Source organism: Anopheles ziemanni, chromosome 2 (genome assembly GCF_943734765.1).
Source record: "Anopheles ziemanni chromosome 2, idAnoZiCoDA_A2_x.2, whole genome shotgun sequence".
NCBI classification, from domain to species: domain Eukaryota; kingdom Metazoa; phylum Arthropoda; class Insecta; order Diptera; family Culicidae; genus Anopheles; species Anopheles ziemanni.
The window spans coordinates 60,146,900-60,161,715 of NC_080705.1; the positions used below are offsets into that span (position 1 = coordinate 60,146,900).

General features: G+C 43.4%; 1 protein-coding gene across 1 annotated transcript in view; it reads left to right on the plus strand.

The window, feature by feature from the left end:
- Positions 1 to 13,930, plus strand: part of LOC131293988 (acid sphingomyelinase-like phosphodiesterase 3a) — a 55,175-nt gene extending 41,245 nt beyond the window's left edge. The window contains exons 6-10 of the mRNA XM_058322038.1: positions 563 to 761; positions 875 to 984; positions 1,155 to 1,333; positions 4,680 to 5,023; positions 13,767 to 13,930. Coding sequence (XP_058178021.1) covers positions 563 to 761; positions 875 to 984; positions 1,155 to 1,333; positions 4,680 to 5,023; positions 13,767 to 13,930 — 996 coding nt within the window. The remainder of the gene's footprint in view (positions 1 to 562; positions 762 to 874; positions 985 to 1,154; positions 1,334 to 4,679; positions 5,024 to 13,766) is intronic.
- Positions 13,931 to 14,816: the final 886 nt, after the last annotated feature.

Here is a 14,816-nt window from a genome sequence, read left to right on the forward strand (position 1 = left end):
CGCTCGAGTTCGAAAGGCACACACTAGAACACCTTCGCAACGCACCGGACTCACCGGACCGGAGGTAGTTTTATGGCGGTTTTATGGGAATCAATATCTACCGGATTGTGGTTCATTTATTTTACCGATCAAACCTTAAAAGGGCGGTGATTTGATGGCGGTCCTTACCTGATGGTCAGACCTGATCCCAATCGATACGCCCAATGCCGGCTACGGGGTTTCTCCCAATCCCGGGTGGGACCATGCGGGAGCAGAGAAGAGTTCGCCGCATTCGGTGGCCAAACTTTCTCGTCCGAAACGGAGCGAGCCGAACGAAAGTGGCAGATCTCGAAACTCAATTGGATGCCTTAAGTTTTACGAGCTGTAATTGAATTTTTGATACGAAGCCATTACCTGCGCCAGCGGTTTGGCTTGGGATTGTGCGTCCCACATGCGAGGGATTTGGCAAAGCGATCAAAACAAGTGACAGGTTTCTCCGAATATAGACACATTTCCCGGTGGGATATGGAGGACGTTATACTAAAAGACACATTCCGTCATATTTGGCTTATTTCCCCCGCAGGTATATATCGTAGGACACATACCACCAGGCTCGGACGAACGCCACATTGGCCACCCGATGCCATACGGACACAGCAGCTACACCGAGAAGAACAACATGCGCTATCTGCGGCTGGTCAAGCGGTACTCGTCGATTATCCAGGGGCAGTTTTTCGGCCATCTGCATTCGGACTCGTTCCGGGTGGTGTACGGTGAAGGAGGTAAGCCATGCAAACTTTCACGAGGCGTTTCAACTATAGCCATGTTGATAAAAGTCTATTGACGGATTTAGAACCAGTATTACATGCTTTTTTGTTGTCTATGCTATTCGAAGGAAAACCTGTATCATGGATGATGATTGCTCCATCGATAAGTCCCCGAAGGAACAGCGAGTCCAACAATCCCGCCATGCGGCTGTACAAATTCGACACCGATACAGGGCAGGTGAGTGGGTCCCAAAATTGTCCACAAGCACATTCTAACATTCACACGCGGAAAGGATAAAAAGATAACATCTCTCGATTGTGTTAAACCATGCAATCCCAACTTACATTATAATAATTCATCGCACCCTTTTCATCTTCATCTGTCCTCTTATTATCTCCAATCCCCAGGTCTTAGACTACACGCAGTACTACCTAGATTTAGAGCAAGCCAACAAGCTGGAGGAAGCCGTCTGGCAGCCGGAGTACAACCTTACCACCTACTACTACGGGCTGAGTGAGGTATCATCGATGGCCCTCCACAACCTAGCCGATCGGTTCAACAGTGCCGACGACACGCAGTTCATGAAGTAAGTCATATTTAAGATCCCGCTTTACGCGAGACCCAATCCCTTTACCCCGCCCCGTCAAGCTGAAGTCTCAATGTCTTAGGGCGCTCCACTAAACCAGGATTTGCGGAAGATTGCGTGTTGTGTAAATAACAGTTTCTTCACCTAAGCCTTGCGCATCCGCATTTTCGAAGGGATTCCTAAGATCCCGTAGGATTGTTTCGTAGGAGTTTTCGATCGACCTAAAATAAAAAAGGCCCAACGGAAATTCACCCTCCAACAAAGCGATGCCTCGTAAGAGCCTCGGGACAGCACTAGTTTCATTTAATCCCATTTTGAATTCCAATATGTTGTGCTTCCCATCTGGCTGTCTCTGTTCGTATGTAATCGTTGAGATCCAGGAGTGGTTCCAAGAACCTTTATCACACATTGTGACCTATCGTAGACGAGGGCAAAAAAAAACCTTACCGGAAATCGAAAGATCCCTTCATTCGCTGCGAAAATACATGCGCTTCGTGGGAAAGCCTCCCGAAACCACCGACCAAACCTCGCGGGCATGAGTTCCGTTCCTCGCAAATCCTACTCCCTCACGGATTCACGCAGAAAGGCTTAACAATGCGAACAATCGCACCGAATCGGTGGTGGAAAGCCTTTTTTTCTCATCATCCCGGTGCTCGGGAGTTTCCCTACCGACAGGAAATGGGAAAGGCAATCGGGCGGTCTAATGGTGCGTTACAATGTTGTTGTTTGTTTAAAGCGTTGCTTGGCGTTCTGCGTCGAACCGAACCGCGGTATTGCCTATCCACCTTAAAGGCAACCCCCTAACGTCAGCTTTGACTCCGAAGACGGATGACGCGCTTTGGGATGTGTGGATGGATTGAGCTCGAAATGGTGGAATGTGGGAAAAATTACTCATCCCCGGTCAGCATCTAGATGGGAGATCCCTTTCGGAAAAGAAATCTCTACCTCCGCAAAACATTCCATTATCTGTTTCCATCCATTGTGTGCGGAGGCTTGTGGGTGTCATACGGCCAACATTCCCATGCCCGGCACACCGCAAAGTTGTGTGTTTCGGCCGACCACTATCGGCATTCCATTTTCGGGAAGGATTTTCCCGAACCTGGGCGTACTTGCCTTATGCGGGTCGCATGTGGGGCGCAATTTGGGGATTTGCTATGGCTTATTCAGATTCAAATCTCTTTTTCGGCCCGCCGGATCCACTCCGTTCGACCGTATCGCGCGAATGCCTTCACCAGGGTTCCAGTTCGTGCGTTCTGGAGAGGGACATGCGGGAAGGAACGTCTCATCCAGGGCGGGGTGGGGATGTAATCTAACATTTTATTTGTATCATTCATCCCGAGAAACCGCCGTCCGTCCACCGCACCCCTGGACCGGAAGCTAAGCACCGAAAAGGAATCTCATCGAATCTCGCCACCTCCCCCCTAGAGCCCACCTTGGGCGAATGGTGGTAAAGGTTTGCTTCAACGTTCGCCGGAAACAGGTTCGGTCGTCGTTGAAGGGAAAAGAATTGGACCCCATCATTGGTTATCTTCGCCGTGATTGAAGCTCAACCCGTTTTCGTGCGGTTTACGGAGGGCGTGAGGGGAGTGGTTGGTACGGATGCATGGGCGGATTTTCCACCCAGCCGAGCACGAACATGTCACCGGGTTTGTTCGGTCGAAGTAAGTGCTTAGGCGGTGGCAGTGACCGAACTTTCGGACATTTCATCTGGAAATCCTCTCCCATTCGGATTCGCTGTCTCTATCACACTTCACTCTTTGCTCTTTCTCACCCGCGCGCGGCAAAAGGTTCGACCGGAAAAGTATTCCTCCCGCTCCACCTACCCTCCCGGCCGGCGGACCGGGACGAGTGCAGATGACAAGCCATCTCCGATGTGAACCGATCGTCCCAAGGACTGCTTTCCGTTCCGCAGTCGTCTCGTTCGTCTTTGAAAATGGAGAAGAAAAGGGGTGCCCGAACCGAATGCGACTCGATGGGCGGAAGAGCTAACAATAATCTTTCTTGTGTGAAATCAGAAAACTTTTCACAAAGCCGCCTACTTCTGCGTCGCGTTCGTTGTGTGTGTGTTGTCATTTGCAGAGATCGTTTGCCGGAGTGCTTGCCTACTTCGTTCGCTTGTATTATTCGATTTTTTTCTCTGACCACGAGTTTTACAACTAGTCCTGTGCACCGAGGGTCGCTTTTACAGATTCTTTCACTGATACAGGCTGGTTTTCAATCACCGACTCGTGCAAGTTTCACATTGTCCAAGAAAATTTCTTCGTCATGTTTTCAAACACACACACTGCAAGCTTTTGCCATTTTCTTTTCCTTCCAACGACCTCATACCGAGATAAGATGAAAATTTTGTATTCCAAAAAAAGAAAAAGTCACTTATCTTATCAGCTTTCCACAAGGGCAATGTGAAAGTTGTCGCCTAGTTGCCGGACGAGGTACTGTTCCTTACTGCCGACGGACTTCTGCTTCTCCTTAAAAAAAGGGTTCCCGTGTGGCTTTGCGATTGTTGTAGCATCCTCTTTTTTGCTTCAAACATCCGGTCGGTTTGGGAAACTCTACCGCTACCATCGGGACAGTGGCGTTGGAGGATATTTCCCCACCCGACATTCTTAATCCTTGAAAGTTTTTCCGACCACTTTTTCCTAGTCTTCGCTTCTAGCCACACATTCACACATACCCACACACTGCAAATAGTTAAATCTTGTGAAGAGATCTCGTTCCCCGGAATACTAGACCATGGAATGCAGATGGAAGTAATCTTCTGCTGACAAGAACTTTTGTGGTGCGAGGAGAAAAAAAGATCGTACTAACTGTACAGTCTTGCTGCAAAAGTTGGGTTTCTCTATTGTCGGTGAGATCTTGGGATAAAATGCACTTCGTTTGATATGCCTGTGTCGGCTTTCATTGCCTAAGGATTTGGCCCGGCCAGCGACGGTAAATGGTCCCTTTCGATGGAGGCTTAGCTACGAAAAGAAGTGTAATGCAGTTACGTAGCTCGTCAGCGTATGAAAAGTGAGGCAATTTTCTGGAGTAGTAGCGCTCAATTACGCTTGAAATTAGCTGTCTTAAGAAGGTTATCCAACGAAATGGCAGGAGTTTTCCGCCGGGTAAAGGATGCGGCTTAATAAGCTTGGCGAAATGGGCTTGCTTCTTGAAGGAGGTCATCAGGGACAAGATGCTCAAGGCTTCCGAATGGCACCGCAATCGTCGTTTCGCAAGTGTGTTCTGTGGGAACTAGATTGTCTCAAGTTCTTCAATTTACGGTTCTTCTGTCCTGCTTCTGACTTTTTATACTACTCGGCATGGTTCCGCTTTTCATTCTGGCCTTTTCCCCTTTTCTTACCGTCAGGTACTACCGGGCAAACTCGGTGCGGCACGCGACGAGCACCTGCGAGGGAGTCTGTCTGCTCAACCACTACTGTGCCATAACGCGGCTGGACTACCGGGAGTTTCGTAGCTGCCTGGAAACGGCGGCCAAAGCGATGGCTTCGAAAAACGGCACTCCAAGGGGTCCGCTTCATCCGGCCGCCAGCATCAGCCGGATCCTGATGGCCGTGGCGCCGACGCTGCTGATGCTACTGCTGACCAGCAGCTGCTCAATCTTACCGTACTGGTCGCTTGCTGACCGGAACGAACTTTCGTGGACATCCTTCGCATCTACCAGCACCGGAAGCAGCTGCAAGACCGTTATAGGCCATTTGTTGTCCGCTTCCTTCGTTTGGACTGTCTGCAAAGCGACAGTTGTTTTCATTGCAAGTGCACTCTCCTGTTTGGTTGTTTGCCTGGGCCTACGTCAAGCGGTGAAGTCAAGCGCCGGTGACTTCTTGAGCACAGCAACGCATTGCAGCGATGCTTGGGAGCGAAAGTGATCTCTGCTGAACAGGGTTCATCTAGAAAGGTAAAGAATGCGTAGTTGTGCGCGATATAGATTGATAAATTATGTCCCCCATGTATGTGCTATGCATCACACATTGTAGCTAAAGTTTATTTTCGAAAAGACATCCAAATCGTTCCTCTTATTTTGGTGTTTCTGTTTGTTTGTTGGTCAAGGCGCTACTAATTGGAATCTATTTTTTTATTTGCAAGTTTTTAAATATTTTTTTTTTTACTTGTTTCAAATAAATCTTTTCATTGAACTTAACTCAAGATTGCCCTTCAAAGTGCACTGTTTTTCCCGGCACGACTCTACGTCGCTCGCGATAAGCAAAAGTTAGTTAAACGAATGATTTAGTTAAAAAAATCAATGAATGTGATACATAACAAAACAAACTTAACAACCCAAAATCAAAGCCAAACAAGTACTCACAGTCAACGTGGAAGGAAAATAAAACCATACTCTTGAGAAAACATTAACGGGCACTGGTAATTGGAACATTAGCCAGGTAAGCTAAACGAAACTCAACTGAATGCGAAAGCTCCTTCCACGAGCCCACCCTCTCATGAGTACGCTGCAGTAAGCATGCATGCAAACCATTAGCACGAAATCATTATCGAACGCAGTGAAACGGAGCAGCTAGTGTTAAATAATTCCGAATAGAAAGGAAGCTCATTAACAAACGTCTAATTTTATAACACGCTGTGTACATAAGACCGACCGATGGCTTCATTGTACGCGCATAGTGTAATGGTAAATTTATTTAATTTTTTGTACCCGGCAGAAGCTTTCTGCAGGATCCACTCACGATCCACAGATATCGGGGAAAAGATACAGGTTCAAAGAGGGCGAGAATGAAGGATGCAATGTACGTTTTGTTTCGTTGTTAATGAATCTCTGATGGTTTTACCATGCTTGGTGCAACATCAAAAATTCGATTGGATAGTTATGAAATCCCTTTAAAAGTTGTAAAATAAGCTCAGCCTAGCCGCAACATAAAGGATCCAGTTTGAAAGATTCTGTCGAAAACGTTAAACGTGTTTCAAATGGAGTTTTGCCTGGGTGAGTTGAAAAAAAGATATATCACGCGACAAACGAGAACGAAGAGATCGGCGAACATCAAATTAATGGTCATTATTCTTGTGAAAAATCGTTTGCTATTCGAATGATGCATATTTATGTAACAGCCAAATTTTCCAAGCACATTGCGCTAAGCTAAGCATGCGGAGAGATAATATCGGATCCGCCGTGAATTTATTTCATTCCCTTTAATGTAAAAACACAAACAACCGATAAAAGCTTATCCCTTGTAATTCCCAACTAGAAATCGTTGCAACGAGCAGGATGCAAGACAAACTGATTCAAACCATCACCATCCTTGGGAGGTTGTTTTCAGGCTTTACCAGATCCGGGGACCGTTGCGGAATAGCAAATAGTGGAAACTTCAAAAACAAAAGAGAAAACCAGAAACGAAACAATACCCATTCTCAATGAAGGTAGCTGATCAACCTGCGGCTGAATAGAAAAATGGCGAATATAAAAAGGAAAATTGAAGAAGTCAGGGAACGTTATATTGTACTTGAACGAAAGAAGGATCTAATAAAACCAAAAATTCAACAACAAAACATTCATTGTGGCGTGCAAGGCGCAAAAAGGCCGAAACATAATATACACATTACGACAACAATTCTAACCACTGAGAAGGCAAAATGACAAGATAAAACGATTAATAGAAAAATAACAAAAAAACACTAAGTAAACTGTACATGTTTTTAAATAAAATAAAGAGGAAGAAAAAAAAACACTTAAAAACCTTGTGTTACTTATATTTATACTTCATTCTGTAACCGTGGAAATGACTGCATTACTGATGTTTTTTCACTTCAATAAGTTTTCATCTCAATGGACTTTGCCAATATTTGGATAAGCTGGAAAATCTTGTGCGTTGAACCGATTGTTGATACCATAAGTTTGGTCTAGCAAACACCAGTAAGATTACGTAACGAGGCAGCTATAGAGGTCACGATGAGAATTTTGAGCAAACACTTTTAACTGTGACAATTATCGTACCCATCGCTATCATACTTCAATTTATTTTATTTTGCCACAATTGAAAAACCATCCATCGACAGAAGACGACAAACACAATGGATCATGGAACGAGGAGGACTTCCAAGGGCTTTTGTAGTGAGCAAGCAAACGGTTTTCCTCATCAACGGTAATCCGTAGCGAAGGCCGCATGTTTAAAACTTTCGCTCCAACATCCTCTGCGTTCCCGGTCTCTTCGTGCTACGTCTGCAGTGCGTTCCGGCTCACAACCGCGGCTTGTTGGATCTCGATGCAGGCAGACTGTATCGATGTAAGGGCGACGTATTCCTGTTCCGGAACTGCCACAACCGACGACCACCGTTGCAAGCTCCCGCTGAGGAGGAGTCCAGGAAAAATCCAGTAAGTAAACTAATTAATTTTAATCGCTGTTCGCTGTTAGCTGCCGGCCGGATTGCGTCGCTAGCTTTCGATAGTTTTATTTTATCGTCATGATTTCCTTCGTCTTCATTGGAACGATCTACGAGATTACGGGTTTTATGAAGTGGAAAAATGAGTTTGTAAGTTTAAAGGTAGTGCGATTACAGGAAGTCATCGAAGTTCTGATCAAGTTTTTCGGAAAGTTTATTTCGTGTTAAGTAATAAGCGTTACGTAAGTCGTTACGAGATTTATTGCAAACAATTACCTCCTTTCATTGCTCGTGCAAAACTTGCCCAAAATTTCTACATTTTCCCACCATGTTACCATTGTTTCCAGTACCCTCGATCGTTGAAATTCCGGAGTGCATTAGAATTCAATTCCGTGCATAATAAGATGCCGAATGCGCGGATCGTCCGGAAAGCGTATTGCAGCATTTAATTATCTACTCGTGAGAACATCTTGAGCATGTTCTCAGGTTACACCCTTCCTGTCCCTGCGGCTAAGGCCGTTCATCGTTTGCACATAGTTGAAACCGGTTCCATTCGAGAAACGTTGAATAAGCCCGAGGCCGAGGAAGGTTGTTGGAGGCCAGCCGTGGGAGGGTTGAAACTTTTCAAGTATTTGCCTCCACCTCACCCATTCGACATCCGTTCCGTTACCCTTTCGCTCACGCGAACATGTCTTACCGCGACCACCTCGACAGACGCGAATCCCTTGGAATCGGTTGGATGCAAATGAAGCATTTTCTACCGGGAAAGGGAATAAAAGAAAAGGGGAAAAAACAAAACGGTGTGAAATGCTACGCATTACCGAAATGCGACGAAAAGTTTTCCCATAATCACGTTTGAAAGCGTCGCCTCGCGTTTCAGCCTCCACAACTTGTGACCACTTTCTGTGCAACGCTAGGATATTCCGCATTTCTTCGACAAGGTTTCAGGTGAAGAAATGAACCTAATCTTCCACCGAGCGAGCGGATGCTACGAATCGTGGCAGTTAATAATAATTGTCAAGTTTCACTGCCGCACCCGAGTTCCACGAAAAGAAAACTCAAACTCGACACCGGAGGATGATGGAGCATGCAGGAAAACTAGTACCCATTAAAATCGTTCGTCGCGAGCATTCGAAAACGACCACGAAGAGGGGGGGGGGGGGGGGGGGAGCAGCATTCGCACCCCATCCACTCGCCCGACATAAGGCAGATAATGGTATAATAAGGGGTAAGTTCTATTCTCTTCCCTTATCGGCTAATTGAAGTGTGCAATGTATGTGTGAAATTTTCTAACGCTGCAAACGGCACATACATATGGGGAGGTTGGGGGATGTTGGGGAGGTTGCGGGAAAGTTTGTCAACCATGTTGCACTTCCGGTGCTTAGCAACATTGAGTGGCGCTGGATAACCCTAATCAAGATTATAATGTGTCGTTTCGGAGTACTCGCCTCCTAACACCGTTTATTCGTTAGCACTTGCTTGTTGGCACTTCATCACGGCGATGATAAGTTTTCCGATGAGAGGAACTTGTTTTAATGGATGCAAACACTACACTTTCTTCAACGGCTTGCCATATTTTCAAACTGTATGATGGGAAACATACTTCTAGTGACAATAGTAGATAAGCGTCATGAGACAAAAAAACATTTTTCAAAAACTTTTTGATTAAGAAAAAACTCTAATGCTTGGATTATTTTTCGATATGCTTCCTTACATACAATTGTGTGAAAATGACGAGCTTGTATTAGAATTTTTTTATAGACCGTTTGGTTTGCTCTTTTGCATGAGATTATACAAAACAAACCAAATACACATTACATGAATATACAAACATCTTTTTTCCCCGTATAGTCCTTTCTCTTATGTCAATTTGTTAGCAATCGTTGGAATTTTAAACGTTAAATAAATTTACGTTTTGTCGAAACTATGAGGGCAGCGTGTGTTTGTAAATTGATTGGTTTGTTGAAAAGATGTAACAAACACTAAATTGAATCAGGCAAACTGAACTCACTCTAACTACAAATAGAAGGAGTTTCAAATAAACCCTTACCTTTTTTCACTATTTTATATTCTTTTATTTAATTTAATTTATTAATTCTCACAATTACTATTCAGCTATGCTTTTCGACTCTGATATTTATTCTTCATTTACAACAATATATTTGATTCTCCTTAAAAGATTCGATTAAAATCATAATTTCCGTTAAAATTGATCAAATTGCTATTATGATAAGAGTATTGAGTGTTTATGTGCATCGATTTTGAAGAAATATTAGGAAAACTCATTTGTTTCCTTACTTCATTGAGCCATCAAGAGAAACGTGCTCTATTTACAATAGATTCAATTTAATGGATTGCAGCTGTTTTCATAAACACCCTAATGAAATTATTGCACGCTTCATTTGATTCCCCGGTCGCAGATAATTTCCAATCAAATTATCTTCGTTATCCTTGCACTTTTACCCAACAAGAATTAAGCGAAAAATTATTTCATCGCTCCGTTTCGGCTTTTTACTTTTCTTTCTTGTGGATCTGTATGTGCGCGTGTGTGTGAGTGCGGATGTTTCGGAAGGGGATAAACTGCTAATGGGACAACGCTGAATTAAATTATGAGCCCCTTTTCTGAGCCGCTTTTTCCTCGTCCGTGTCGTGTAAGTTTGCCTGTGATGAAGCTTTATGATCGGATGTCTTCAGATCGATAACGTCGCTGAAAAGCCCAACGTTTTAACGAACAATGGAACTGAGCAGAACGAAAGAAAAAAAAACACAATCGCTAGGGAACACATGCTAAAAAGATGGGCCTCGCAGGGTTTTGCTCGCAGCAAAGAAAGTCGTTCCCGTTCAGGTCCATATTTAATCACCAAAAATGCCCCCTCGAGAGGCTAACGCGTTTTCACCCCTAAGACCAAGCGATGGCACACTGCCGGGAGGCGATGGTATTGGTGCATGCTCGTAAAAATAAACTTTAACAGCTCTCCGGATAATTTCGTGCCTTACCGTTTTCCTCTGGCTCGGGCACTTATTCGCCAAAAAGTATGTTCCACGGGTTCCATACCGATACTCCTAGGAGCGGGCACAGAGCGTGACCGGGAAAAATTGAAAGTTGACAGCAAGCTTCCCCGTGGGGGAAGAAACGCACCGAAAATCGTACTAAATTTTAAAGCAACGGCAAGACGGCAAAAATCTTCACCGTAACCGACCGATGGAGAGGAGTGACGTAAAAATTTGTCTGTTTTCAATTTTCCCATTTTCACCCCTCGAGGACCAGCACCGGTGGGGAAACTTTTCCTGGTGGACCCCAGGTCGGTTTGGCTGCCGAGAGGGCAACGAACAATGGAAGGCACATTCCTGTTCTCCGCTGGCTTTCTTCCGTGTAATTCTTTTGCCAGTCTATTCCGGAATCTCGTGCTTTGGGTCAGGATCTTTCCGGAAGTCAGTTTGATCGGGATGAGAAACGACAGCAAAAAAGCACTACAGCGCGGATTAAATCCATTTACAATGATAATAAAAATTTATTTCCCTCTCGCCACGACCCGGTGAAGCGAATATTTTATTTGTACAAGTTATGCACGGTATTTCGTTGTTTTCCTGTTTATTTAGAATGGAACTAAAGTAAATCCAACGGCGTTCGGAACAAAACCGACCCCCAAGACAAGGTTTGAATTTTGGGAAGCAACAAAGGTGAAATTGAATAAAATGGAGGTATTCATCCGAATAAAATGGTCGAAAGGAAATTATTTCAACCTTATTAGTAACGATTGATGACTTTATTTCCTTTCCTTTATGGATTAGCTAAGGAATAATGTAAAAAGTTGTAAATAAGAATAAAACAAATTTAATCATTAACGAAAATTGCTATTAGTACATTCCTAAAACTTGTTATAGTACTGGACTTTCTGAACTTAGTACTGAAATAAATGATAAAAATAGTCGCATATATAGGTTGTTTCAATCTTTTAGAAAAGACCATGCAAACTTAAATGATTGAACACAACCAAACGATATTTTACTGCTACCGGCTTGAGACTGCCATTCAATCTGCTGCGCGAATGCAAACGAAATAAATAGAATAAATAGAACAGCTGTAGGATTATAACTTATGATTTGGTGGAGTGAAATATCTCTCGATCCAAAAGTTCTCCACTAGCGGCCAGTGAGAGATACTAGAGGATATGATTTTCCCAATGGATTTGTTGCGGTGGCATCGCAGAAACCTCGGGCATACACACCGCCCATACATCCCGCAGCAAAACACTCCGCCCGAGGACGAACACCGGAAACGGGAAAGTTCCTCGGTTTCGTCGGACAAACATCCCACAACAACACCGGCTATGGCCACCGACCGCGCGCGCTCGGAAGTGGATGTATAGAGTGCTTTCCGAGGTTTTCAAACGTTCCTCTCGAATCCTTCCCAGCGGTGAAAACTCGCCAGCAGAACGAGACCGCGAGTAGTGCAGTGGCACCGAAATCCGCTGGAACGCAAAGTAAAAGTTGCAGCTCAAGAGCAGAAAAAAACGAATACCCACATACACATACTGCCAGCTCACCGGAAAGAAAAAGCATTCGTTCACCACCGCCTTAGGAGTTCATTTCGAACCGCAAGCGCTTCGGGGCCATCCAACGATGGAAATGGAATGGAATGGACTGGTGGTTGGACAGCGTTAACAGTTTTAGGTTACCTATGGGATACATAAATAATACTTTGGGCAAACTTTCGCGCCACCACTTACCAGTGCGCCTTGTAAATCTGCAATTCGCCCCCATCCACTGCTGGTCAATCGGTAGTGAAAGCTCTACGACCATGCTTCACACGTGTCGGTTCGTGTACGCAGGGATGGGAGTGTGTGTAATGTTTCGTTGGGAGGGAAAGTTTCAGTTTACGGTTTTAAGCCGTTGCCCAGGCGACGGAGAATGCTTCCGGTGTGTCGAGTGCATTAGTTCTTTCCACTTACTACGCCCAAGCAGAGTACTTACACTAGCACAATTACACTGCAAAACCGTTCCTACGTTGTTTATTCTTTTTCGGTAGCAAAAAATAATCCCTCTCAAAAGTGGTTAAGGATACAAAGATATGAATAAAACATGAAATTTCATTTTGAAAAAACCTGTGCTTTTCGAACGATCCATTGTACAAGGGTATCAGGATGTAAGGGATTTTACAGTGAAGAACTATTTGTTGCATTTATAATCCTATTGATTTTTAATTGCCCTTTCAAATTTACAACAACAATTAAACGTGAATACCAAAAAACAATCAATAAAGTAATAGCCTTTTTAATAGGTTCACGCTACAAATTTGTGCTTGCCGTAACCAACAAATAGTTTAATACAACAATTAAATTTTTAACACTCTGACGTCCGGGTACATCTATAGATGTAATGGCTCCGTTTCAGTTTGCATCCGATCACATCATGTTGGTGTGCTGTCAACGCTGTCTCCTGACACGCACCACAGACTTACTGTATGTAAACAAATATCAAATGGATAGTGAACAAATTTCGCAGGGCACGATGCTGTTCGTACGTAAATTCTGATATAGATTGAAAAAGAATTATCAAACAGGGTGGCCAAATACAGAGGAAATAGTGCCAACGCGCCGGGCGTAAAGCGTTGCGACACCGTGAATTGTGCGGACGTCAAAGTGGTAAAACCAGTTTTTATTTCAACTTTTTAAACAATTTCCATGGGATGAAGTAAACGTAATGCAATACATAGCTTGTTGATCGTGTTTTCGATGCTATTTTTTTTAACAATACCACGCTGTTTCAGTGGTTTGGTTACAAAGAAAGTCATACAAAAATCAAATTGCTTAATAAAATTCCTGGTTATGGTATTGATTTCTATTAAACATGAACAATATTGGTCAACTGTTGAAGTACTGGAAGACTTCAGGTTAATAAACAGTGGTATTTAAAACAGTAAATAATGTAAGTGTCATTGGAAATCTACCTTAATAAATTATGCATAAAAAACATGATGTAAACGATAACTTCGCACAGAGTACCATTCATGCACCTAAACACAAGTTTACAAATAGGAATGTGAATTTGCGTCACTCTATAAAACGTTTCACTTCCACTCATTTTCCATCCACTTCTGCTACAGGGACACAGATGGCCACCTACATCTTCTACACACCGGCTAGTGCACCGTTGCTACAGAAGAAGAATGTAGCTGATGACGATGATTGTGATGAAATTATCATCCGACTGGCCCCACCGGCGCATCAGACGCTGATGAAGAGCATCATGAACATAATGATGAGGTGATGAGATTGTGGTAAGTATTAAATATACCGCACAACGTCATGCTTGTAGTTTTTATTTCATCCAGCTTCCTTCCCTCGTTTGTTGTTGTGTGGTAGTGAGATGGGAAGGTACGAGGCTCACGGAAACGGAATGCGGAATCCATAAAAAAGAACTTTCCGTCGGCTACCTACTCCCGGTGGCATTATGTATGCTCGGTTCTACTTCCAGGATATTTTACCACGGGGAACTATAACTCCAAACCAAGTGCTAGCGGAGAAAAGACGGAAAACCAGTATCTAGGGGAGGTACAAGTAAATGTAAATAAACTATGTTAACTTGATACACCATTGCCGGAGCCACCATCAGTACATGCTTTAAGGGAATGTCGTTCCATATTTCTTGTTTCATGTTTTGATTCCTCCATTTTTTATAAAAACATGAGCAAAACTGCATACACTTTTCGTGTTTCATCTTTGTTTTGTTTGTGTTTCAAGAAAAGGTCTACGAAATTAAAGTATCCTATACCCCTTTTGATGTGTGAGTTTAATTTAAAATTTAATTTAAATTTTCATTTAAATATTTTAAAAACGGTTTGTTATCACATCAATATTTCAGAACGTGTTCATGTTCAATTGTAATTTTCTTCTCCTTGCTTAAATCTTGAACAGAAAACCTACACTACGTTGCTTCCGAGGCATGCATTTCATAACCAATTCTATGCACATCAACGATAATTGTTTTTAGTCGACCACGATACAATTGGAGAATGGTTCTGAGTATTAAACACATTTCTTGATGCTAGAAACATTTCTCTCAATTAATTTCATAGCCGCACAGAATTAATTTTACGACGAATAAATTTGCATTATTCTCACCAGAATTTTACTCAATTGCGGCGAAACCGCAC